Here is a 26399-nt window from a genome sequence, read left to right on the forward strand (position 1 = left end):
CTTACATGTGTGAAAATCATGTCAACATGTCCGAGAATAAGTCCTTATGGCTTGCGTCAGCATCACCTCACCATAATCAAGTTTAATTTCATCCAAGCAAAGCCCTGCCTCTCCCATTCTCCGCCTTGATCGCAGTAACAGTACATTCAGGTTAATGACTTTTGCCTCTGCGGTGTCCATCAAAATTTCCACATCAGCAAAAAAAAAAAAGGAGCGATGAAATATCTACTTGCTTTGCCAAGGCAGGATGAAATGATTTCTTTCCCATGGAGACAAATCTTGATAGGAGGAGAGGCGGACAACTTGTACCAAAGGTTAATGACAAACATGGGACAATGACTGTGTGTGTGGGGAGTGGTGATGAATGGAAAGAAGCAGGGAAGATGGGTCCAGGGGCACAAAGACTGGCATACATGTCCCTCTGTCCCCCAATGACTGCTCCATCCAAACTTTTTTTTACTCTTCAATGGCCCGTTTTTTCCTGTGTGTCCCATGAATTATGTAAACGACTATGGAATCCCTTTCTTCCCCTGGCAGGAGGAAAGCAAGAAGAAAAGATAGAAGTGAGAGCCTCCTCCTCACTTTTCTCTCTTCCTTACGCCGCCTCTGAACAACCTTTCATGTCGGCAGTGTGGGCCTGGGTTTCGGATCTGCGGCCATGTGAAAGGATGGTGGTGGCTGCTGAGTTGGTGAAGGGGGAGGGTCAGGGCACAATGACATATACGAGGAACCAAAGAGGCAGGCAGGGGAAGAATGCCGGCCTTGTTGTTGGACAGCTTGACATTGATTAATGAGAGAGAGAAAGATGGAGAGAGAGAAAATAAGAAGAGAGGGGTGGCACTGGTATAGTAGGCCAGACGAGGGGGGGAGTTGGACTCTTGTAGGGGTGAGAGACTCCGGAAGAGCCCTGGGCTGCACTGCTGATCAGGAAGAGGGTGGCTGAAGTGCAACACCGCCCAACAAAAAATGTGTGTGTGTGTGTGTGTGTGTGTGTGTGTGTGTGTTGATACCCTAACTATTTAGCCTGAGGGATTGTCTGTCTTTTCTCATACACAGAAACGCATGTAGGCACACACAATTCAACGTAGGTCACATCAATCCTCATCCATCAAAGTGCTCCTAAAAGGCTGCCATCATCATCATCATCATTAAGACTCGCTTTGTTGTCACTATTCACACACATCTAAGAAGCTCAGCTGCTCCGTGGAAAGGGAAAACAGCAGTAGTCTTAACTCCACAGAGCATGGACCTTAAGTTTGTCATCTGTTTATATTATATATGTATATCTGCTGTGGAACACCTGCTATTGTAAGCTAAATTCGGAAAACGTAGATGTACACTCTCTCGTATGACTGTTAAGGCCCATTTTATACTCCCTCTATGAATAAAAATACATATGTTTATTTGTTATAAACATCACTGCCCTCATACTTCCTTGCAGTGAGGCCATAAAATACATCATGACATGTGGATGGAGAATTCTTTTCACTATATTACTAATTTGTTACGTTTTGCCTTTTTTAAAATGTATTTACGTTCTCCTACGGTCTTATCTCGCTTGATCTACGCTGCCATGCCCTCACAATCTCCAGTGGTACTGCTTATTTTCATCCATGTGCATAAGCTTTTAGAAAACGTGCACAAATACCAACAAAGAGAAAACAGAGGATGGACAGAGGGCTCCATCCGTCTCTGTATACATATCAAACATTGAGCATAAATGAGCCCTTACACTCAGATTTAAGAAGCAATTTAAGATAAGCAAAACAGTCTACAAGACATGTAAAAAAAAAGCCTTGGCATCACTGACAAATTCAAAAGTTCAAAATATTTCAGTGTACATTGAAACTTTTTTTCCTCAGACAAATTGTGCGGAAAATGGGGGGGACTGACAACTTTCACTGGTCACATTTTAAGCCTACAGTTAATGTTTAATACTAAAATTACAAGTATGTGATAGGAGTTCTTATACTGTTCTTATACTATGAGATTTTTTAAATAGATTATACTTGTTTTAATGCATTTTGTTTTAATGTCTTTTAAATCTGTATTGTTGTGATATCTATTTTTGGATTGCTGAATTTCCTCTCTGAACAACAAATCTACTCATGGGTACAAATATAGAAACCTTTAAGTTTGGGATTGGAGTTACACTTTAAAATCTGCCTCAACATATGCAAAAAAGGACCAAAACTACTGTGCGTTTGCTTTCATAAAGCATCTGTCAGATGTTTTCCATCCCTCCAAATTCTTAAATAAAATCTCCATCCACTTGTTGTCTATGCTGATGGAGCACTGTTGACCTTTTCTACACCAGGAGCTACTCCAGGCTGCCTCCGTCTCCAACCAAGAGGGATTTCAAAGCCTCTCCTGGATGTCCCAGGATCCTTTGTCTCCACTCTCATCTATAGGTAAGCACAGTGTGCACCCCCTCCCCAGCACCAGCCTCTTCAAAACTCTGCACAATAGCCAGATTTCCTCCCAATTTGCTGGTAGAGAATAGGAGGCTCAGGAACTCCTTTCAGTCGCTTTGAATGGTGCGCCTAATTCAGACTCAATCTTTGGGTTTGCCAGGCCTCACCCCAACCTTAGCTGGCCTTACTTTGGAGCTCCTGACTTTGGCTAATGCTAGGGCAATCCCACTGTTGAAGGACTTAGCCTTGTGCACATTTGTGCCTCTTCGGCAAAACACGCCGCCTCGCATTTATACTTTTGTGTGCGCCAACTGATATTTTAAATCTTACTTGCCAAGGGTAAGCCGACGGAGCACATAAGCTCTTTCTCAGTAATGTTATGCTTCACACGCTTACACTCATTTCCATCTGGGAGCTTCCCTCTACAAACCACAGGCCTCTACTGTTTGCCATCCCTGACTGGGGAGTGGAACTGGCAACTTTTTCCATCACAGCCTCACTTCTCTAACCTCAAAGTGACCAGTGCTCCTTTAAACATATATATGTGGTGAGTGTTTGCGTGTTTTTTTATAGACTTTGAATTCACTCCGCTGACCATTTGTTCTACTTGACCTCTCTGCACTCCTCTCTGCCCCAATTATGCAAGCGCACACGTCCACTTTGCATATTTGTACTTCTTTTTCTCCTGGCACTCTTGAGGTCAGTTCTAATCAACCACCCTTCGGTTGTACACAGACTGCACACACACATACCGTTCTTACCAGAGTTCCTTAAAGACGCCCACCTTCCAGGTCCAAGGACTGCTATTAAAGCAATCAGGAGCTTTCTAAGCTAGGTCAAGAGCAAGGTGCTCACATGGGGATTCTGATTTGAATTATGCAAAGGGAGTAAAGGAAATGAAGGAAGAAAGAGAAGGAGAGACAGAGAGAAAGATGGGAAAGAAAACAACCTAACCTTTTGTCGTCACACAGAGGTGAGAACTTGAGAAAAAGAAAGAGTAGAAGTGAAAGCGATAAAGGTGAGCAGGTGACTTCTGATGAGACAAAAGGAACTGAAACAGTGAGGAATTTAAAAGATTAGTCTTAAGACCAAAACCCTGACCTTCGGACCTGATGAAGCATTAGAAAACACGGTGAGGACTGAAATGGTGGGACCACACGCAGTTTTGTGTGTGTGTGTGTGTGTGAATATGTGTCCGTGAGATCGGCTTTCCCTGTGGTCCATTCAGTGTCTAGTGGCTCAGGATACTGAGACAACAGGAGCGAGAGGAGAGAGAATTATCTTGAAATACGACTGGATCGTGTGTGTGTGTGCGCAAGTGTGCATGCTACTTGCGTGTGTGTGTGTGTGTGTGTGTGTGTGCAAAAGAGACAGTGAGAGAAAGAGTCAGTAAGTGAATGGAGACTGTAAACATGGTAACTGTAGAGCTGATATAGTAGTGAGGAGGGAAATGGGACAGTCAGAATAAGTGTGCCTGTTTTGTTTGAACCTGACATTTTATATGTGTGTATGTGCATGATGTGTGCTTACGTACTGGCTTATTCAGATTCAATGGTTAAAATCAATGCATGTATTAATGGGTGACTTCGCCTGTTTAAAAAAATAAATAAATAAAAAACATATCCATGATGAACATTTCTGCCTACACCCTAATGTAATAGAAATGAATGGAATCACAGCATTGCTCACAGCATTCAAAAATCATATTTAAAAAGACAATGTCCTAATAACATGAAGACCTTGCTTTACAGTATTTTTGGAAAAATATGTTTCTGTTAAAAATTTAAATGTAAACCTCTCAATTCTTTGAGCACTACAAAGAATCATTTGGGTGAAATTGGCCTTTTAAAAGGAAGAAAAATTCAATCCCATTCACATCGATGCAACACTAGTTTTCTGTGGATCTTTGAAGACAAAACAGAAAATGTTGAATTTTATGAAATCTATGAACGAATCTCTGTTAATACATGAAAATGACTGAAAATGTTACTCATTTGTGGGGAAAAAAAGGGGCAATAATTGCCCCGGTGTCCACATGTGTCATTGTACGCGTGTCCCTTTGTGTGTATAGCTGAGCGTCCTCTGGCCAAGCCTACCCTGCGGTGAACATAATCATGGCCCTGTCGTCCCCAGGTTAAAGGCTCACTGCTGGGTCTTCTGGCACTAATGCAGCGCCAAACTATAGGGGTCACATTAGCCCCAGATCCTTCAGCATGTATTACAGTAAAAAGAACTCCACTTCCCATTAAAAGCCACCAGCACACTCTGATGTGGGCTTACCTGTGATGGCCTAAATGAGTCACATAATGATAGCTGTGCCGCGGCGAAGGAGTACTCAGACAAAGAAATACTGATTGGATACTATTTAGAGTGAGGGTCAAAAGAATATGAGTCAGTATATCATATCAGTTCTGTCACTTTTGTCACTTCAGGACTAGCAGGGTTCCAAACTTTGAGTAGTTATTATTTGAGATCACATACTCCATATGCTTTTTTGTCACATAATACTCTGTGCAGTTTGTGGTGAAACTGGATGTCGTTTAAAATACTGACCAAGACTTCCATAACCTGTCTTTATGATATCACAAAGGTATCACGACTAACTTCTTTAGTCTTCTAACTTCTAACAAAAATGAAAGCTGCAAGTTCACAACACGGGTTTGCTTCATCTGCTCCCTTTCAACTTTGACACTAAGGCTGAAACGAACTTTTGTTTTTATTATCAGTTAACATAACTGTAAAGCCTTTTGTCTGTTAATGTTGAAAAATACAATACAAATGCAATCCATTTAAGCCTCATTTAAACTCCACTTTACGAACAAAAATAGATTTCATCCTTGTACTTCATTTTAAGTGTTTTAACCTTCACTGTTCACATTCTTCCATGCATCCTTTATGTTGGCATAGATCAAGCAACAACCTCAGCGGCTGAAAAATAAACAGCCAAAAACCACACTTCATTGACTAGAAAGTTGAGGCTGACTCCAAAACAAAGTCAATCCCCACACACGCCCATGTTAAAATGCCTAAATTTAAAGCAGAAATAAACATGCCTACAGATTCGTTGCAAAAAAAAAAGGTTATGGTCTCTGTAGCTAATTTTAACATTCATGACAACTGTACGGGGGTGGCAGCTATGAGTGAGAGGCAATGAAGTGTCATTGGCTTCTTAGTCAGATCCACCTCTCACTGCAGCTTCTCATCCAAATATGGTCATTTCTGGCTCCAAATAAGCAAGATGGCTGCAATGCCAAAAAAAATGCCGAAAGTTTCTGATGACAACAAACATGATGGTGGAGGAAGTTGTAATAATGAACCTCTTAATAGAGGCAGCATTGTAGACAGTTGTGGTCTATGAAGCCATTTAATACATCCCAATATGTGGACAGAGAGTTATTTTCACTGTATTAGTAATTCAGTCTTTTTCAACATTTTTAAAGAGTCTTCAAAGTTTTCTACTGTCATATCTTTCTTAAACTATATTACACTGCCTCTACGCGTTTTAGTGGTTCTGCCCTGTTTCGTCTGAATGCGTAATCTTTTGGGAGACGTGCACCAATATAGACAACCTGAATGCAGAGTATCGTCGGAAGATTCCATCCATGTCCCTGTTTGATGTTGAGCATTTATTTGTTTACTGTATAAAATGTCAGAAAAAAAAGTCATTTTTAGATAATTTTCCATAGCACAAGGTGTGATCTTCAAACTATTTGGTTAAACACACAGAGAGATTTCAAAATACAGTGATACATGGGCCTAATGGAGACAAGCTGCAAATATTCACGTGAGTGGCTGTAATCACTGACTGTTTGGCTTCTTTTTTAAAATAAATGACTTAAACAATAAATCCATCATCACAATTGTTATTTTCCTTGACAATCACACAACTGACTAAATAATTTAGCACAACTGGCACTGATAGCTTTGCAAGTTATCACAGTTTAATGTGTTTCTTATCCTTCACTTGATATCTACTGTGTGTATTGTCCCTCATTTATTCTGTATGCTGATTTGTGTTTTCCTCGAGTGAACAACACAAGCCACCTGTGGGTTATAGCATAACTACACGAGCTCTGTTCATCTTTCTATGAGTTCATTTATTTAACCAGCAGACCAGGAAGACGGCCTAAAACATCCTGGAGGACAGAAATCAACTCCTGTGTTCCCTGGGGTCCATCAGCAAGGTCAAGTGCACAGCAAATAGGTTCAGAGCCTCCTTAGAGTCTGGGGCCAGATGGTGGGAAAGCAGCATGATTAATGAGAAATCTGGGCTGATATTAGGGTTAATTGAGTATGTTAGTCAACCCTTGGATATGGCATTTCTTGTCCTTTGCACCACCAGTGTTGACAACAGAAGTTACTTAACAGACTTAGCAGACTTTGTTTTTTCTAATTACTGTGGTTGTATTTTATGCTCTCATATTTCCTTTTTCAATTCTAGTTGTTAACTGAACATGACTTTCTTCCATTTCTTCTTTTTTTTTTTTTTTTTTGCTTGTACTGATCTTTCTCCCCGAATTCCATCCTTCTGTGTGTTATACCTATTGCCTTGTTCTCACCTTAAGCACATATACCAATGGAAATCAACTAAGTTGCACTCAGATTAACTAATATCAAATACCTGATTCTGGTGTTTCTTTATTTGCCTGGCAATTAGAGCAAAAATCTGAAGCATGCCATTCACATAGATTTTGGTTCATCTCAGTGGACCTTTAGAGGAGAACGGCATGTAAACATCCACGAAAAACTTTCTCAATGGATGTTTGTGTCCTCACTAAGGGGTGTGGGAAGAGAGGGTGAGTGTGTCCCAGCAGCGGAGATGAGAAGAGGGTAAGTGAGCCATGCGGAGGAAGCCAGAGGGTGAGTGGTGATCTGTAAGACGATACCCTGCTACCTTCCCTGACCCCCCTGTCGGTCCACTCTGTTACCTGGACAAGATGGGAGGTATTAAGTGGCCCGCTGTCCCGCTAGGTTGAGTTGCTGATCCGCTAGCCAGAGAGGAAAGCCAACCCCTACTCCCATCTTCACTTCAGTGGGAGCGTTTGTTTTGATTTTTGTCCTCTCTTTCTCACAGACAAACCTGAGAGGCCCAATTTATCTGGGATAGAGTGAGGGGAAATAGGGCGCCTTGCCACTTGAACACTAGAACTTTAAGCCGGCAACGGTTCGCCGACTCTCTCTGCCAATGTCTTCCTTGACTGTAACGCAATGCGGACATACACAGAACAACAGGGGGCTTTTGATAACACACTGACAGATTAATAAATAATACACATTGTAGAAAATTGGAGTCAATGACTGATTCTGGGCCTATGATGGAGTTGGCATCCAAAGGAAAAAAGCAGATGAAAAGTGGAATCAAAAGCCATAACTTTCGCCATTTTTTTTGCATTTACGTAAGAGAACATCTCTACATTTCCTGTGAGGAGTCAACAATGTGAGCTGGTGCCCACCCACATCTTTAGGCCACGCAACACATGGACTGCCGAGAGAACAGGAGGAACAATTTGCTCATTCTCAACCAAGACATGGGGGCTTTGGACGAAGGGAAAAAAAGACACCCAATATCCAAAATCCCTCTCTCAGGGCCATCATGTGAAGAATTCCCCCTCTTCTCCTCCTCCTGTGCCCTCCCTCCCTCCTTTCCTCTTCTCTTCTCTTCTTTTCTTTTTTAATCAAGCCGTCTGGGGTTGTCAGGTCTTTTGAGACGAGGACTCCCAGCCATGTGAAAAGTTAATCCCTTGTGGGCCTTCTTCTCCGTGGCGCTCATCTCCCTGGGAACACTGGTGGTGGCTTGCAGGCAGGTGGTGGTGGGCGGGGGGAGGTGGAAGGGAGGAGGGATGGATGGAGGGATGAACACAGGGCCACCCTGACCAACGGATAGAGCAGTGCAGATTCCCTCCATCACTGACACTGAAGCCCACACCTAAAACCACTGTCCATCGCCACATCACCCCCACCCACATGCATACACCACCACCCTGACTCAAACGCTAACAGTACTGCTTTCCTCCCCTCTTCTCCACCATCCTGCCTCCCTCCACCCACTCTGTGTCAATCCCCAACTCCAAGACCTTTTGATGAGGTTCCCTGCCTGACCGACATACGGCTGGAACAGAGAGCCGAGAGGATTTGCGGCGTGGAGAGCTAGTCGAGTGGCTTCTGAAAGATGACAGTGGTTCACAATGGAGAGGGTACTCCTGTTGCATTGTGCCCCAAACCTCCCCGGCACGGCAACGACCCCCACCCAATCCAACCCCTTCCTCAGCCACTTGGCTTCAACCGTTCCTCTCTAGTCGTTTTCACTGTGTGTCAAAGCAACAATCCCGACAGACTCCTCTTAGGCCTTCTGCCAAGGAATGAAGGACATGATAGATAACAAAGGAGGTAAGACGAGGGGTTCAAAGGTGCTTTTGTCAGGATTCTCTCAATGAGCTGTTTCAGGGACATGAACAGCAAGTACGAGGAACTCCGACAAACTGTCTCTTTGACGTCAGAGAAATCATTTTTCTGGCTTGAAGGCAGGAAGGTCAGAGAATGTGGCCTACAAAAGCCGTCTCTTGCAGTCTGTCTGAAGGAGACAGAAAAACGCTCACTTGAATGCTTTGCTTGCAGTGCACTTTTTCCTCCTCGGCCTCCCTCTCAGAGCGGAGTGCCATTGAAAATATAGATAGGCTCAGTCAGCCATCTTAATCCCTCTCCCCTGTCCATCTCACGCTCACTCAATCCACCCTGACCCCACACACTCTCACTCTTTCACACACACTCATTGGCCTTCTCCGTCCCACTTGATGTGCCCCAAGCCTCCTCCCTCCCCGCCCTCAGAAAAGAGCTGGAGGCAGAGAGAATCTCTGTTGGAGGGGTGTGCAGAGCGAGATTTGGGAGTTTGTAAAGGTCAGCGCGGACTTTGTTCAATCTGAGGGTTTATCTCAGCAACAGCAGGGCAGGACAATGGGGCCGCTCGCCGCGCAACAGAAACCCAAGCTGTGGCAGCTAAATTACTTCACTGATAAGGCCGAATTAGAAGCACTGGGACCCCGGAGGCCAAGAAAAGAGGAGGAGGGAGCAAAAAGAAAAGAAGGAAAGGAGAAATAGGGAGGAAGGGCACATACGATTGAGAGAGGAGGTCAAAAAATCAATGAATCACAAAAGAAAAGATTTGAGTCTGTGATCTGGGCATAATTAAAGCATATGCAATAAATTTTGAGAAAATTTTGAAAGCGCATAATGTCTAAATCACAGACACTTGACAATATATTAGAAAAAAAAACAGAGTCTGCTCTTTGCAAGCATTGTTATGTGTTTGTATAGAAGAACAGCTGAACACAGGAGCCTGTGAGGGATGCTCGGAAGGATCTGTGGTGATCCATCACGTGAATGCTAGAGAGAGGACTGTGTGTGTGTGTGTGTGTGTGTGTGTGTGTGTGTGTGTGTGTGTGTGTGTGTGTGAGAGAGAGAGAGAGAGAACATGTGCAAGTGTGCTGGAAAAGGGGTAAAAAGAGAAAATAGGATATGGAAAGTGGTACAAAAACAGAAAGTGATGATGACGCCTGACACGCATTCCCCTTTTCACAGGAAAAGAAGAAAGTTGCATAAAGGTACAGTTTGATCTGCATGGGTAGTTCAAGTGTGTGTACTGTGTTTTTAAGAGTATGTTCTTGCACCGTACACTTATATGTTTTTCTACAGTTGTACTAGAATGTCTGTCTCTCTCTCCCTCCCTAAATAAACAACATGAAAAGCCTTCGAACTTGTTTAGAAAGTGGTATTGTGAGCTGCTGGCCAGCAGAGGGGAGCACGCTTTGACACCAGACACACTCAATAAAATAACAGCAGAAAAAATGACATATTAAGAGGTTCATTATAAATTTGTGTGTCCAGTATTTGATCCCAGCTATTAAATGAGGAAAAATGGCATAAACTTACAGATTTTGTCAGAAAAAAAGTGTACATAAATAAAGACAATAGTAAGATTTTCTTGTGATGCCAAATCCTGTAAACCAATAATTGTAACATGAATATTCTGCAAGTAAAATTTGCCATATTGCACTTACACTCATACTCATACAAAACATGACAATGCTTTTGTTCTGTTGTTTGGCATAACATCTCTATCACATGGCTATAGGCCTAAGAGTCTCAGAGAGTATTTTTCAGTTTTTTTTCTTTCTTCTGTGGTACCAGGTGGCATGCTGGGTACCGCTGCGTACCAGCTGCACCCATATCAGCTCACCTCCTCTCCAGAAAGAGTGACACAGAGCAGAATCATATGACGTCTATAGAGGACAGAATGACTGAGAGGCTTGCAGTGCACCGCTCTGACCACCAAGAAGCTTTGGAGAACTCAAATTATTTCCCTTCATTTCTGGACACCCAGACTAATAGTCAGGTAATTGTTCTTCATGGTGAGAATAAAGTGAGGGCTAAGATTGATTGATTTGTGACATTTCTGACACTGCAAATTGTATTTTGACAAAAGCTGGCTTTAATTTGACTTAGTTTCTTTTTCAGTTAAAGTGAATGTCAGTGTAGACGCCCCTCATATTTCACACGGCTCTCTCTCTTGTATTTGTTAACAGCGACTGAATATCAATCCCTCTACAACAAATAAATAAATAAAAAGTCTCTTTTACACCTCCATGTAAATAAACATTTTGGTGACAGCTGTAGTGGCAAAGTAAAACAAGCTGCACAGATGTCTTCACTTGCTTAATAAGTTATGTAATTCTTGAGTTGTGTTTAAAGAATTAACTTTCAAAGACTTCCATGCTGACATTTTCTAAGCCATCTTTAAACTTCACAAATCAAAACCCTAGTAAACTTTTTTTTGAAGCAGTAAACTCACTGAGCCCCTACTGATGATTAAAATAAGAAGCATCAAAATCAACAACTGCTGCACTAATGCTTAACAACAGCCATTAAACTCCAAAATACAACGTCACAATGATTAGTGTGCAGAATAATGCAAACACAAGTGAATGAGGCAATGATATCTCATAAATAAAATGTCTGGGAAACATCTGTTTAAACTGGTATTTATCATCTTGACACAAGCACTACTAAATTAAGATATTACACCAAACTCCTGGTGAGATCCTGTTTTAGTTGGGGAAATTTGACAGATTTAGGATTATGTGGATGGCGGCCTGGTGCCCTAGATGATTAACAGACAGAAATGTGGACATATGTGTGCGCACAGATATACCGACACACACACACACACACACACACACACACACACACACACACACACACACACACACACACACACACACACACACACACACACACACACACACACACACACACACACATATAAGTGCACCTCTACAAATCTTGACTCTGTCAAAACCTCTTTGTTGTCTCATGCAGACAAGACTTCGGGTCTTGCTCCCGATGACAGTGGTGGAGAAAATGAGCAAAAATCACCCGAGCGATTCCGGAGGCTTTCCAAAGTAAAGACGTCCCAGCGTGTTCGACACTTTAACAATTCAACACTGTTTTTAGATCTGATGTCGTCATCGTGCTTAGCTTCTCACTCTACCCTGTTATTCTAAATGACCGAGTCGAGGAAAGAATAACATGGGAGAATGTCTTTTTCCTGCTTGCCTGCCTGTGTCTCTTTATGTTTATGTGGACGTGTGCGCGTGTGGTAATGTACGTTTTTTATGCCTGTCCATGATCGGGTGGAACCACATTACTACAGTATATACACACTTAAACATACAGTGCAATGGTATTGTATTTATGTGGAGGTTTTAAAAAACAAGATAAACTTGTGAAAAAACAGAGAATGTAAGGTTTACCTGAAATTTTCTACCTATTTTAAGATGATTGGTTAGTGTGAGTCCTCCCTCTCCTTCCAGAACCAATCATATGCTGATGAGGGTTTTAAACGCTCTTTGTACTCTGACAAAGACACACACTGTGCCGAAATGTTAGTCCTTATACCTAATAAAAAGTAATTAAAAGGCACAGTCTTGCGCTCCAGTTTCCTCCTGGGCTCACTTCTCATGGACTGAGGTCTACAGCACGGCACATGAACTGTAAGGAGTTAACGAAAAGCAGTTGCTCTACAGCCAAGGCTTTTAGGCCGTGTTGTGTATCTGATTATGGAAAATGGCAATCACAACAGCCACGGGAACCTGATTAATAGGTCACCACCTCCTGCTTGAGTCACAGAAATGTTAAGCAGCACAAGGGATTGAGATTTAAAACAAGGAAGAAAGGGAAAGTGAGTGAAAATGGAAGAAAGAAGCAGTGATCTGTGACTAACAAAACTCCTGGCACTGGCGGGCCCACACCTATAACACTGATATTTGACAGGATATGACAGAGATAAGATGAGCCTTGTTCATGACTAATTTATGAATATCAGCCGAGCAGCACAAGCAGGGAAGGTGGAAAAGGGTATGTCTACATAACAGCATAAATCTAATCACCAATATAAACAGCATTTGACAAATGTCATCATCTTCCGCTGTAGCAAAGAGCAGTGTCATTGTCTGCTGCTGCCCTGAAGCTCTAACTGATGGGACTATTCATCAGGGCAACGATGAACGATGGGGTTTCACAAGATACACAGAGTAAGAGAGTGGGGCTGGAAAGGATTTACCTGCACCTCACCACAGAGGACTGATGGACCAGTGTGAGGGTTTTTAAATTAATGTTTAAAAGACGCCTGCTAAGAGAAACCTCCTGCAATAAAGGATAGCATTGTGGTGGAGATGCGTGAGGAGACTGTCGGGGGGTTATTCAGGCAAACAAGAGGTCCCATTGAGAATGACTGGTTGGAGTGGCTGAGGTCTGAAACCAATGCCCAAATAATAACAGCCCAAATCCAGGGGACAATATTTGTCGAGTTCCACTCTCTTCAAAGATGGATGACTTTGCCCCGTGTACTTCCTCGGGAGCCTGCGCACCTCTCATCTGTGCCCTGCAGATTAATTTATTAACTAATTAACAGATGTTGGTAACGAGTTATGAACAAATGATAAGGTATCAGGCTTCTAATCAAATCTGACATTTAATTTGCTGCCCTGCTTCCTCGTTATCAATTACCGTGTTCATTGAAGATAATTGACAACGTTTTGCACTGGGACACAGGAGGCTTGTCTTTAACAGCTTCTTAAAAAAGCCCAGTGCTGCTGCAGTGTTTCTAGGGGCAACGACAACCATATGTTTAATATTAGATGGAATCTGTTCCACTGGAGTGCTCCGAAAGCTGGGAAAATTGGATTAAATTGGCTAATGGCATGTTTAAAACCTACATAAAATGAACGTGAATGGAAGATATTACAGCACCCAGGCCCGAGACTTGTGGTGTTATGCTCTCTCTCTGGTGTTTTTGCTCCATGTGTAAACTTGGGGTTTCTGTCAAAGTCAAATAATGATGACAGAAAACCGCGCACTGTTGGTCAATACTGTTATTAGAAACCACAGGTTTGATATCCCTTTCATTACATTGTGGGAGTATAAGCACATGTGCCAAAGTAACTCCTTACCTTAACACATAATTTCATATATCAATAACGAAAAACATGCAGTTAGCTTTCAATATACAGTATATATTCACAATTTTAACCATTAAAAGAGGTCGAAAGATTCCTTGTGTTAAAACATGTTTTTTTCATCACACCACTGATCTAAAGTCAGTGTATTTCATGTATGTAGAACATCATCTGTGCCTCAATGTAGCAGTAAAAATTGTGGATCCTGTCAGTTAAACTGAAGAAACATAACACCTGCACACTTCATACCACAAAAGTTTAATTGGATCCTGGATTTTCATCATGCCAAAAGTCTGAAAAGAAGAAACCACACCTTTATTTATATATGACATACACCAATAGACTGTCAAGCTCAGTGATGTCAGGTGTGGTTTAATCTTAACTGCCAAGGGTGATAAAACAATTGGCAATAAACAATTCAATGAAGCACAGGCAAAAAATTAATCCAAAATCCTTATTTATAAAACATTTGATCAAATTCATTATTCAATATATCAGTAAAGATCATCTATGTTTTCAAATATATTGTATTAAGTTGGAGACGAAACAGAAGAAATCATGAATACAAAAATACAGTCCAACCACCCTTCTAAAAATGTTAGCCAGATACAAAGTAAGTGTGCAGGCGTTAATTTTTGCTGCTTTTGGTGCTGTTTTCTGAGAGCCTTGCATCTATGTGATCCTCATATATTTACTCTTCTAAAACATAATGTTTCAGTTAATCATCAAATCAAAATATGGGATATTTTGAGCAACCAACCAGCACCCAAGAGAAACAGCGCCAATAAAAAGCAAATAAAGCAACTAAAAACCCCAAATGACATTGAATCTGGTAAATTTGGTTGGCTTTTAATTTAACCTTTAATGGCGAACGCTTTAAAAACAGTAACCATCAATCCCGCATAGAATACCTTTAAAGGGACTGTTCATCCAAATCACAAAACGTGTTTCTGTATGATGTCTGGTCGTTAACTATGCAGACAGCTTCAGTTTTATGCATCCATGTTTGGAGAGATTTGTTTTTATCACAACTTTCATGTGTTTTGCACAAATTATATTGACTATATATCTCAGTTGTATAGGATTGGCAGCATAAGTCTCACTGTTGGATATCTCAAAACTGACTCCCTAAGTAGATAGTACAAGAGCTAAGTGGCAAAGTGTTTTTTTTTTTTTCAGAGAGTGGGTTGGGGGGGGTCTTACAATCTAGGTGAACTGTCCCTCTAATATACAATTATCCTCTACTTTTCAATGAAACTAGATCTGAGGAGGTCAACTATGAAGGCCTGCTGTTTTTCCTGTTAAGTGGCTATAAGAAGTACTCTCGGCTCAAGGCCATGCTCATCAGAGCATGGTCCTGATTTGATTACTAAAAGACATGATAATGACCCCATTTACGTGAAGCGCTTCACTCATGCTATACAATAGTGCACACAGTCGGGGTTCAAGTTAACTCGGAGTAATGTTAAGACAGAATGTCTAAAAATGGCTGATGAAATGGATTCGTATAAGATCAAGGTTCGCTGTGTTATGACTGGTGAAAGCTGACTTACTCTGACCTTAACCAACACTCATAATGGAAGCGGCAGAACATGACTGACACCGTGAGAACACTGGAAAGCACATTAGTCAAATCAAGCACGAAACAACTCTATCTCTCGTTATCTCGCTCCCTCTCTTTCTCTCTCTGTCTCATACTATCCATTCACTCAGTGTGACTACTGTCTCCTGGCAGTCCCAGGGAGTTTCTGCGCTATCAGTTCGGTACCAGTCACCTTAGGGCCAAACATCAAGATAAAGAACACTTTTCTGTAGAAGGCAAACAGATCAGACAAGTTCCAAGCTGCACCTTGAATGCCCTATAGGGATATCTCACAGCATAAGAACTTGGCCATCCGCCCTCCTCAGGCAAAACACAAAAGGCAAGCAAACACTTCAGGAGGCGAGAGGTGGGTCAGGACAGATAAGTGTCAGGGTGCGCCAGGACTTCTTCTCCTTTAAGTTTGGAGACAAGGACGTTAGTTTAACTCAGCGATTAGGTGGAGAACAAAAGAAGCAAGGTGTCAGTGTGAAAAGCAAGCTGTCAGGCTAGAGATTTAGTGCCTGACTGAGGGTGAGGGAGATTCATGATGCCATGGCTGGATGGGTATCTGTCACGTAGGACCTTGGCGACATGAGAGTGCCCGCCAGACGTCTTAGCCTATCACTAAGTCAATACCAGGGTAAACAGAAGAGCTAGCATACTTTTCGCCTCTTTCCACACATCACTGGATGAATGATACTGATATGGAAAATCACCCCACAAAAAGTAAACACAAAAAGAATGAGGGACAGAGAAATAGAAGTTTGCCAGGCAACAAAGTCATCCCAAGGTCCACTGCTGCAAAGAGACAAATATGGCTACAGGGCTGACATTGACTAAATGATCCATGTTTTTGTGTGTGAAAGCATTTGTGTTGACCTTGTCCAAAGGATCTACATCAATGCACATCCCTAAAATCAAAATGCATATGTCCTTCTTATATCCCCCTTATCATGCCTCTGAGTACACCATACCATGAAGTATTGTGCTGTGTGACATTTACATTTTACAAACCACAGACTATGGCAGAATATAATAATAATATAACAAGTTTAGCAGCAAGTAAATAATTTACGGGTGCAACTATACTCACTAGATACGTGCATGAAGACAAACAGCATTCTGTCCGTACTTTGCGCTCATTTCATCCAATATTTGTGCACATTTTCTGAAAACGTACAAATGAGGAACAAACAGAGCAGTATAACCGGAGTTCGCAGGGGCTGTGTAATGTAGTTCAAGCAAGATGCAACCGTAGGAAAAAGACTAGGGATGTAACGATTCAACTCACGATTCGATACGATTCATGATACTGGGTTCATGATATGATTTTCTCACGATTGAAGACATTTGTTGAAGACATTTGAAAAATGGCAGAATGGAACAAATGAATTACATAGTGAAAATAATTCTCTGTCCACATGTTGTGATGTATTTACCAGCGTCATAGTCCACTACCATCTGCAAGGCTGCCTCCATTAAAAGGTACATTATCACAACCTTCTCCATCATCACTTCATTTGTTGTTGTTGTGTGAAACTTCTGATTCTGACCTCTCGTACCATCAGTTGGCTGTATTTATGCTATCATAAAGGATGCAAGGAAGTATAAAGGCAGTGAGGTTTACAATGTTTGAAACAGACAACAGACACCTATTTTTGTACGTAAAGTGACACCATGTTCTCATAGTTGGTGAGTGTGGGTTGCATCGCCTGATGTGCGTTGTCCTTCAAGTGAGAACTTTGTGGGATAGCACACACACAAGCTGGAGAAACAAAAGATAGTGAGCTAAAAGGTGCTACAGGAGTGTCAAAAGCCATGATTCAGAGGTGCAAGATCACGCCCAGTGGTCACAAGGTAAGGAGAAGTGAGGGTAAACACCATTAATATCACTTCGAAAGGGTTTGGTTTGTTTGCTTCACGAATGTTCTAAATACATACATAACTAAGAAACTTGACTGTATTGTGTTTTGCTCTAGAGATCAAAGTCAAAGTCGTTACTGCGGGGAAGGATTTAATATTGCTGTAAATTTGTTACTTTTAACATGCACTGCTTCCTCCAAACACATCCTCCAATGTGTTGCCCTCTCTCCTGCCATCTGAATACTCCAGGGAGTTAGATCAGTGAGTCCATTCAATGCCAGTCAGAGCACAGAGCACAATACCTCCAGCCATTGTACGGTGACATGTCTCTATCAATAGGCAAGTCGGGCCAATCTACCGGCCAGATAATAGCAGCAGTCACTCTGACAGCAGATCCCCACACCGGACTCTCTAAGGGCCTTGCCTCACTCTGCTTGCTCAGGCCTTCCTATCCTGAGGGGTTGGCAGCCCTACACACACAACCGCCGAGACACACACACACATACGGTAGACCTGGGGCCCTGGCGTTCTATCATGTTGTGCTAAAGGGGGAGCATAATGGTTTTTAAATGGATGACTCGGTGCTGGCCCAGAGAGGGAGTCTGAGACAGAAGAGAATGGCCATGGCCTGCAGCAAAGCAGCTCTTAGATTGAGCTGTCCGTCTCGCTGAAATGAATCTGAGTTAACACTTCTTCCAGTCCCCAGCGCCCCAGGACAGACAATAGTAGGCTTCCTCTCTGCCTTCCTCTTTCCCTCACTGCTATTCTTTCACTCTTTATTTCTCTTAGTCTCTCCGTTTCTCTACACGATCTACACTTCCACTCAGATATCCAGAAAGCACCACAGCGTCCGCCATGTGATTGTTATAGCTGTTTGGCTTCATTGGTAGACCGCGGTGCTCGCAAAGCCAACATAATGAGTTATTGCCAGTCTTAGTAAAAAATCCACAAAAATGCAGTCAGTGTAGTTAAAGTGTTTTGGATTTAAGTGTACGACTTCAGATGAAATATATCATTGTTGATGAGAAAAAGCCCTGTCACTACAATTTTGGTGATTTCTTGTTTTTTAAGGATTATAGGGCTACAAGTACAGTTTAGTCTACAACCTCGGATTTTAAAGGGATAGTTCAAATCTTTTGAAGTGGGATTGTATGAGGTACTTATTCATAATCAGTCTATTACCATGAGTGGATGGTGGTCTGAACATCTCGACTTTGGAGAAGCAAGCAGGAGTAATATCTGACCTAATACTGATTCTTTTTAGGTGGCTAAAATACATTTTGCTACTGCCACTGTCCACATAGGTACATTGCTTAGCTTCAGTGGCAGAACTCCTGCCTGCTTCTCCAAACTGGGGGCATCCCAACCATTACTGACTTTAGGTATAACACTGACTATGAGTACCTCATTCAATCCCAGTTCAAAAAATTCCAAACTGTCCCTTTAACCTAATGCAGTCAAATTGAAATAAAGTGGCCATCCAGAGATACATTAAGCTGTTTAGCTTTTAGGAGCATTTGGGGGGGGGGTTCCATCCACCGTCAGCAATATTATATATTACAATTTATTATAAAATGGAAGCACACTTACACTAATCACCCTGATAACTTGATTTAGCACTTAATCCAATTTTGTCTTCCCACCAAGAAGCCCTGAGACAAAATGTGTGAGGCCTTGGTTAGATATGATCACATTTACACCATGGAGATCTCAGATGACTTCACTTATTATCTCTAATAACACATCCCCCTGTTTTGGCAGGGGACTGTTGTAAAACACATTCACAGAATTTCCATGAAGAGTATTAGACTCCCCCCATGTTTCTGGAGCAGTCAGAAATATGTTTTTTTGCATCCTCTTCTTACACTATCCATCCCCATTAAGATTTGTTTCTCTCCGGTTCCTTTTAACATCTTTCTTCACTCAGCCATACTTCTGTCGCTCCCTCACTTGTCTATTTGTCTAAGACCAGAGGCAGTAGATGAGTAGAGGGGTTGATGGGGAAAGGGGCTGTACGGGACTCCTAGGGGAGTCTGTTGATGACTATCAACAGGCCGACTGTTATGACTATCTGTGATAAGAGTCTGGGAGAGGAGAGCCCCCGAAGGCTTCCAGCCCCAAACCAGACAGGATATCTTAAAAAAATAATACACCCTAACCCAGAGTGAGTCCTCCAAAGACCATTCAGGAAGATGATGAAGAGAAGATGGATCAATCGTTCCCCTCTTACATGTTTGGAGGCAAAGGCCAAGGATTTTACCTTGAGGAGAAACAAAATTGACCTCAGGAGAACAGCAACATGGTACCCAGACTGATAAAATGCTAACAAACAAAATTTCCAAAATATCTCCAAAACACCAAAAAATGTTTCAAAGTCAGTGGTAGAATCTGGACTGGGTTCATGTACATACTGTAGTGTAGCTTAATAAACTTCACTTCAAATGCCATCTTAAAGTGCCTCCAAAAAGACATCCTTAAAGTGCAATAACATGTTGAATCTATCTCTTTTCACAGAGGTGTGTATATCCCCGTACATTTCTGTGAGCACACATGTGTAAATGTATCTCTTTGGAGCTGAAGGTGGCCTTTTTTTCCTCCAAGCCAGAGAGCTAAAGCTTAGCTGATGAATATGCATTAGTCAGGGTGTCTGGGGAGAAAAGAGGAAGGAGGAGGAAAACTGAGAGAAAACATGAGAGCTTCGGGGAGAGTGTAGCTTTTGGAAAGGTGCCCTTTGCACCCCGAATGGCTAGCCATAATATGAACTTTTAAAAGGAAAACGTTCAGCCTGGCACACAGCCACAAAGCGTGTGCCTGTGTGCTCTAATCGCCTGCATGCTCCTACATCTGTTAGGAAGAAAACAGGGTGAAAAGAGAAATGGAGGCTTTGGGGGAAACCACCAGGAGTTCTTCACACTGAACCCATTAAGGAATTTCTTTAAATCTTGTCAATGAGAAATTTGCAACAATACTTTTAAAAGTTTTTCCAGAGATATTATATTTACAGTTTTACACTGTATTCACACATATTTTCTCAAGAGAAATTGTGAAAACAATTGCCAAATTTATGCATGTGCGATTTTCTGATAAAGTCTGTTCAAACTCTACAAGCTGATATGAACAGTTTATCTCATCAGTTCAAGGTGTCCAGCATGCTAAACTTTAACTTGAAAAATGCTAAAGTTCAGCATTAAATATTTCTTCAAATGTGTAAAAAGTTGTTTTTTTAATCATCTTCTAAATGCACAGTTACTAGAAACTAAAATTAGGAATCAAAATTACTGCATGGCCTATTGGTCCATATCTAACATTTTATAAACTTGTAACTGTGTTCATCAGCTGGCTGTGTCTAATTCAAGCACATCGTGCCCTCTCCAACATGGTGCTCCAATGATTAACTTGTCAGGGTCTCTATTTCTTATTACAAACAAATGTAATGTTAAGACTATGTGAATGACTGACCTCCCAAAAATGAAGAGTCAAGGAGTCAGTGAAATGAAAAGCAGGCCAGTATAATTCATCTCTGATTAGGCGCATGCGAAAAAGGAACGGGAGACAGAGAGTGAGAGCAGGAGAGACAGAGATCGGGAGTTTCTTTTTTTTCTCCTAATGAGCTTACTGAAGCAACTTCAATATCCTCTAATGTCATGTTGAAATGAAAATTAATAGTTCAATATGCCGCCACCGCATTGGGCCATGCTTCTTCCATTTCCATATCGGGTAGCGTGACCAAATGAGTGTGCTCGCTCGGACCGACGCCCAGAAAAGCTGATACCTCCACTAATCAGCCAGATTTTTCCATCTGACATCGCTGTGCTGCTAGAATTCTGGACTAGTGTGTTTGTGTGTGTGTGTGTGTGTGTGTGATCAAAGATGAGGTCCAATCACACAGGGGATGCAAATGGAATGGGCATCTTTGCTGATGATGAGATCGCCCGTGGATAAACAGTGATGGCTGGAAATGTGAATGAATGAAGAGCAGCTCGTTCATTCACTTACCCTCATCAGTGTTGCGTCATTGCCTCTATCACTCTTTCATGTCATATCGCACTGCTTATTTGCACCACAAAATATGTCAGAAGTGATAGAAGACAGTGAAATGAAGGAATTGAAAAATGTAAATAACCAGAAAAATACAAAGAAGATTGGCTGGTTCCTACCTCCCATCCGAAGGAGCCATCTTTGCCCGTGGCCTCATGATGCAGCGTGCTGTGCAGACCAAACCTCTCGCCGGCACCAATTCGGGTCTTGGCCCAAACACCCAGGCCAGCACCGGGCACAGAGGACTCCCGCAGCTCCAGTTCGCTGGGGATGGGAATGTCGTCAGGAATGTAGACAGGTGCCTCGTATGGCGAGCCCTCCTTGGGTGTGGTGAAGTCCTGGTCATTGCTGCTGCTGTTGCTGCTGTTGTGAAGGTGGTGGTGATGGTGGTGGTGGGTGGCGTAGATGTGGGGGTGTAGCAGGTGGTGGTGGTTGTTGTTTGGATGGGAAGGAGTTGGTGAGGGCAGGGGGGACATGTTGATGACGCCGTCTTCTGCGTCGTCTTCTGGGCTGTCGGCACCACCTCCGCCTGCTAAGCCCGGGAGGTCGGCCTCTGTGTCATACATACTGTCCACTGGCTCACTGTCATCTATGAGACGAAACACAGAGACAATTGTTATCAGGCAGGTAGAGGAGGTGTGACATAACGTGATTTTTTAGTAGATTACATCATGGAAGTCATGGATTTTGTCGTCAGCATGTTAAGAAAAGAGAAATGCCCCGCTTTACCCAGCCAAATCTAAATTAGTATACTCAAAACACATCTCCACCCTCAGCAGACTCTTTACTTCCAATGACTTCTTGACCCCAAATCACAAAAAAACCCACTCCACTTCAACATCCAAATCTCTAAACTGTTAGAAAACCACTCTGCGATGAAAGAATTTGGGGGTCCTCAGAAAAGAATACCTATCCATCTGATAGCCTACAGCTACGAGATGCTGAGTTCACAGATTTTCCAGAGGCCAAATGAGGAGCGCCAGACAGATGAACAGAAGAAGCTTTAGGTTAGCCAAGTCCTCGATGGGAAAAGTTCTCAGTTCCATCACAGTTACTGTTTTCAGCCAGGACTCATCTTACAAATAATCGTTGCGTCTATCACTGACCTGCTTGGCCTCGTCACCAAGCATTATTGTCACATCCAGAGATTGGCAATATGATTGTGTCTGCACTCAAGGATTCCACCATTCAACGTGGCTGAAAATGATGTTGAGCACCGCAAGTGTGTGAGTGTGTATGTGTGTGTGTGTGTGTGTGTGTGTGTGTGTGTGTGTAGATGTACATAACATGTGGCTTTAAGTTTCATCCCATTTCTCCAAATCTGTTAGATTTTTTTTTGTGGACAGAAAATGTTTGGGTTGTATGGAAGCCCATTTTTGCCAGTTTGATGGAATAGTTTGCAAGTAATTATAAGGACAAACTTTACTGAAATAATGACTAATTTTCTCAAAATAATCAGGTCACTTAAAATGACTTTGGCTTATAATTTTGAGATATAATTCTTTTTTTTTTTTTCAAATATACAATTCCTTAAAATGATAAGAAACTTTCTAGAAAAATGACTTAGTATCAATTTTTGATGTACTAATTTTGAGAAATATTGAGGTCGTTTTGAGAATTTATTGTTTTTCATTCTTTTGAAAAGTAACAAAAAAAAACTATTTGATTATTCTGAGATACTAACTTACTATTTTAAGAATGTTTCTCTTTGCTTACAGATTATTTTGGGATAACTAAATTATTTTGAGAAAGTTTCTTATTATTGTGAAATACTTAAGACATAATTTTAGGAAAAGTAAGTTATTACTTCAAGAACGTTTTATTTTGAGGTAAGTCACCATTTTGAGAAATCTTCTTATCACAGAAACCTATAGGATCTTTTTCTTTCATCAAACTGGAAAAAAACAAACTTCTATGTGTGCGGTATAAGAGATTTTGAACTGCTGATTTTTTTAACCATATGCCACATCATGAACATCATGTGTTAAAATGAAACCTGGGTTTTTATACTGATACCAAGACAATACTTTTTTCCCCTCAACATCTTATTTCGAGGAATAAGAAAATTGAAAGAATTTATTTTATTTACAAAATATCCAAACTTCTCAGATGTTGAACACAAGCAACTACACAAGGACTTTGCTGTCCTCTACTAATACACTTCAGTCAGTAAAAAGGATAAAGGTTCCATACTCACTCATAGTCTGCTCTTATTTGTTTGTGTGTGTGTGTGTGTGTGTGTGTGTGTGTGTGTGTGTGTGTGTGTGTGTGTTCGCTTCAGCACATTTATGTGTGTCCCCTTCTTTCCCTCTGTGGACAGATCCTGGTGTCTTTAGTCAAAGCACCACTGCAGTTTTACTATCTAAACACAGGGACTGGCAATCAGCAGGCTAACTAGGCCCAAAATTACAGCAGGAGTGGTTCCAATCAAGCTCTCTCCCTCTGTTAGCCTCCTTCTAGCCTGCTGCCAAGCCTGCCACCGCTTTCCAGATTTTAGCTGGAGCTGCAACATGACATTTTAAAAATGTGCTTGTTAGTACATGAAAGTTTATTAGGTCACAAGGAACGTTTGTGGATTGAATTACAATACCATGGGTATGCATCATTGATAAGCTAAACTAAAACGATTAATGAGTTTTAATTCTGTTTTAGGAGGGTACTAATTTCAAAACTTTCTTTCTGTATATGCTTAATAAGGTAAGGCCTGTTAAGTGTAGAAACATTGAATGAGCCATTTGAGAAACCAAACAAGAAAAAGTAATCACTGAAATTGTTCAAGAGCACATTCGTCATACAGTGCATCATCAGTTTTTTGTTCTTTGATAAATATTTGGGTTTCTTCCCATTGATAGATGTGGTATGTGAAACTTGTAAAAAAAAACTGACATGAGCATTTTAAATGTGAAATGTGAAACTATGAAAGCATGCGACAAGGGCTTTTCAGCGCCTGGCAAACCTGCAGCATGTCCACGCAGATCCGGGAAACTTATCATATAAAGCTGCAGCAGTAAAATCCAGTCTTTTATGACTGATTCTGCGTCATCCAGTGATTTTGACTGGAAAAGAACCCATTTTTTAATGATCACTGTTTCATAGGGGCTCAGAAACAGGCACGCAATTAAGCATTGGAACAAGTGAGCCAGCAGTAGCTTCCACTTTTCACAGATCAATTAAAGTTTTATAACTCAGCCCTATCTGCTGCTCCCTCTGCACAATCAAAAGTGTTTTCAGGCTGTTAAACACTCTTTTTTTCACTCACTCTCCCTCTTCACTCCCCCACTCTCACTGGCACTTGACCCACTGAGAGCAATTTTGACAAGCAGAAAGACAGCCTCGGAAAATCTATTAAATACTATTTGACTTTAAGAGCCTCTCTGCACAAAAAAAATGTACAGATCACTACGTCAAGTAATTGAGGAACAAGGAGAAGGAGAAAAAACCCTGAATTTTAATGAACAAAACATCTTTTGCGAGACACATGAAGCAGTAAAGTGAGGCTGAAATTGCAAATGCAGTGTGATATTAAACAAGTTCAACTCTCAGTTGTAACTTAGTTAATTCATAAAAAGTTGCCTGGAGAAAAAAATGGTCAAGTTTGAGATTATTCGCCCCTCTCCCTCTCTCTCTCTCTCTCTCTACCCCTCTGTAAGATAAGTTTACCATGTTTGACCAGCACCCAAAAAAAGTGCAGATGAGAAAAGTAAGCAGGATAATAATGACAGGGGCCAGGAAGAGGACGAAGAGGAGGCGAAAAGTCTAAAAACTGACGTCTGAGTTGCTTTTAAACAGCTGTATGTTAGCTCTGGGTCTCAAAAGACCCAGAAAGAGATGTTAGGTCCGTCTCCCCGAGGGCTTCTTAAAAAACACCCGGGCCAGATAGTGCCTTCCTCTCCCTGGCTCCTTATGTTGTTCTTTCTCTCTCTGTTCCTCTCGCCATCTCTTTCTCTTTTACGGGGAGCTATTTATCCTGATTACATCAGGGGTCAATCATTAATTCGCACCTTGGGGGTCCCGGTGCTGGCTGCGGCTACAATGGGCTGCTTGTTCAGCGGCTGTTATTCCAGTGGAAAACTACGCTGCTCTGCCTGAGAGCCGGGCCCAGGCCACATGAAGGCATCCCATTTATTTGATAAATTGTAAATGCGTGCCATAAACGGAGCTCTTTGCTTTGTAGCATGCCTTGCAATAACAAAGATTTTAGGGCACGTATGAACACAGATGCAGGCTATCAAACAAACACACATCTGTTTGCAACTGCAGGAGCTGTTCTTGGACTCTAAACACATGTGCAAGAGATCAGATGGTGTTGTAGGTAAAGATGATATCTCGTAATTACTGCATGTCATGGTGAAATTACAAGATATGACATAGATATGACATTTATAACCTCTAAAATACACATTTAACAAAGTCAAATATAACAAAACACAAGCACATAACACGAGCCATTAAAGACAAAATCTCACTGTATATCCTTTAAAGACTCAAGATTAAAAACATAAAAATACTAAAGAAAAAAAAGAAATACTGATAACATTGTAATCAGTGTTGCCATGGCAAAATAACTTGACATGGTGCTGAAAATCAGCGGTTTAATCGTAGGGCCTTACAACAGGCAAATTGTTCTGTGGTTGTGTTTAATCAGAGCACTCTAGACTTAAATGCAGAAAGATAGAGATCTGGAGTCATTTTCTGCCGTCTGCCTGGACGCACACAAACACATGTGCCTTGTGGCGTATAGACTGAGCTGTATTGTCGACTCGGTAGAAAGAAACAACACTGACTGCGTGCAGAAATTCTGGAAAGGAACCTAAAAATACTGCATCGAATAAGGACCAACTCATTTCTTGCAAGACAAGAAGTCATGCCTTCATTGAGACAAATCATGAAATCTCTGTGAAACCGTAGTTAAAGGTACTTTTGCTTGTATACAGGGATGCAGATAATGTAAAGAAGTGCAGACCGCAGGCGAGTATGGATGCCAACAATAGC

The 26399-nt window shown here is 41.6% G+C and overlaps 1 protein-coding gene across 1 annotated transcript in view; it reads right to left on the reverse strand.

Moving 5' to 3' along the window:
- The window catches only part of LOC121946406 (histone-lysine N-methyltransferase PRDM16-like), a 129647-nt gene that overhangs the window by 87827 nt on the left and 15421 nt on the right, over nucleotides 1–26399 (reverse strand). The window contains exon 2 of the mRNA XM_042490954.1: nucleotides 21527–21996. Coding sequence (XP_042346888.1) covers nucleotides 21527–21996 — 470 coding nt within the window. The remainder of the gene's footprint in view (nucleotides 1–21526; nucleotides 21997–26399) is intronic.

This window comes from Plectropomus leopardus, chromosome 8 (genome assembly GCF_008729295.1).
Source record: "Plectropomus leopardus isolate mb chromosome 8, YSFRI_Pleo_2.0, whole genome shotgun sequence".
In the NCBI taxonomy this organism is placed as follows: domain Eukaryota; kingdom Metazoa; phylum Chordata; class Actinopteri; order Perciformes; family Serranidae; genus Plectropomus; species Plectropomus leopardus.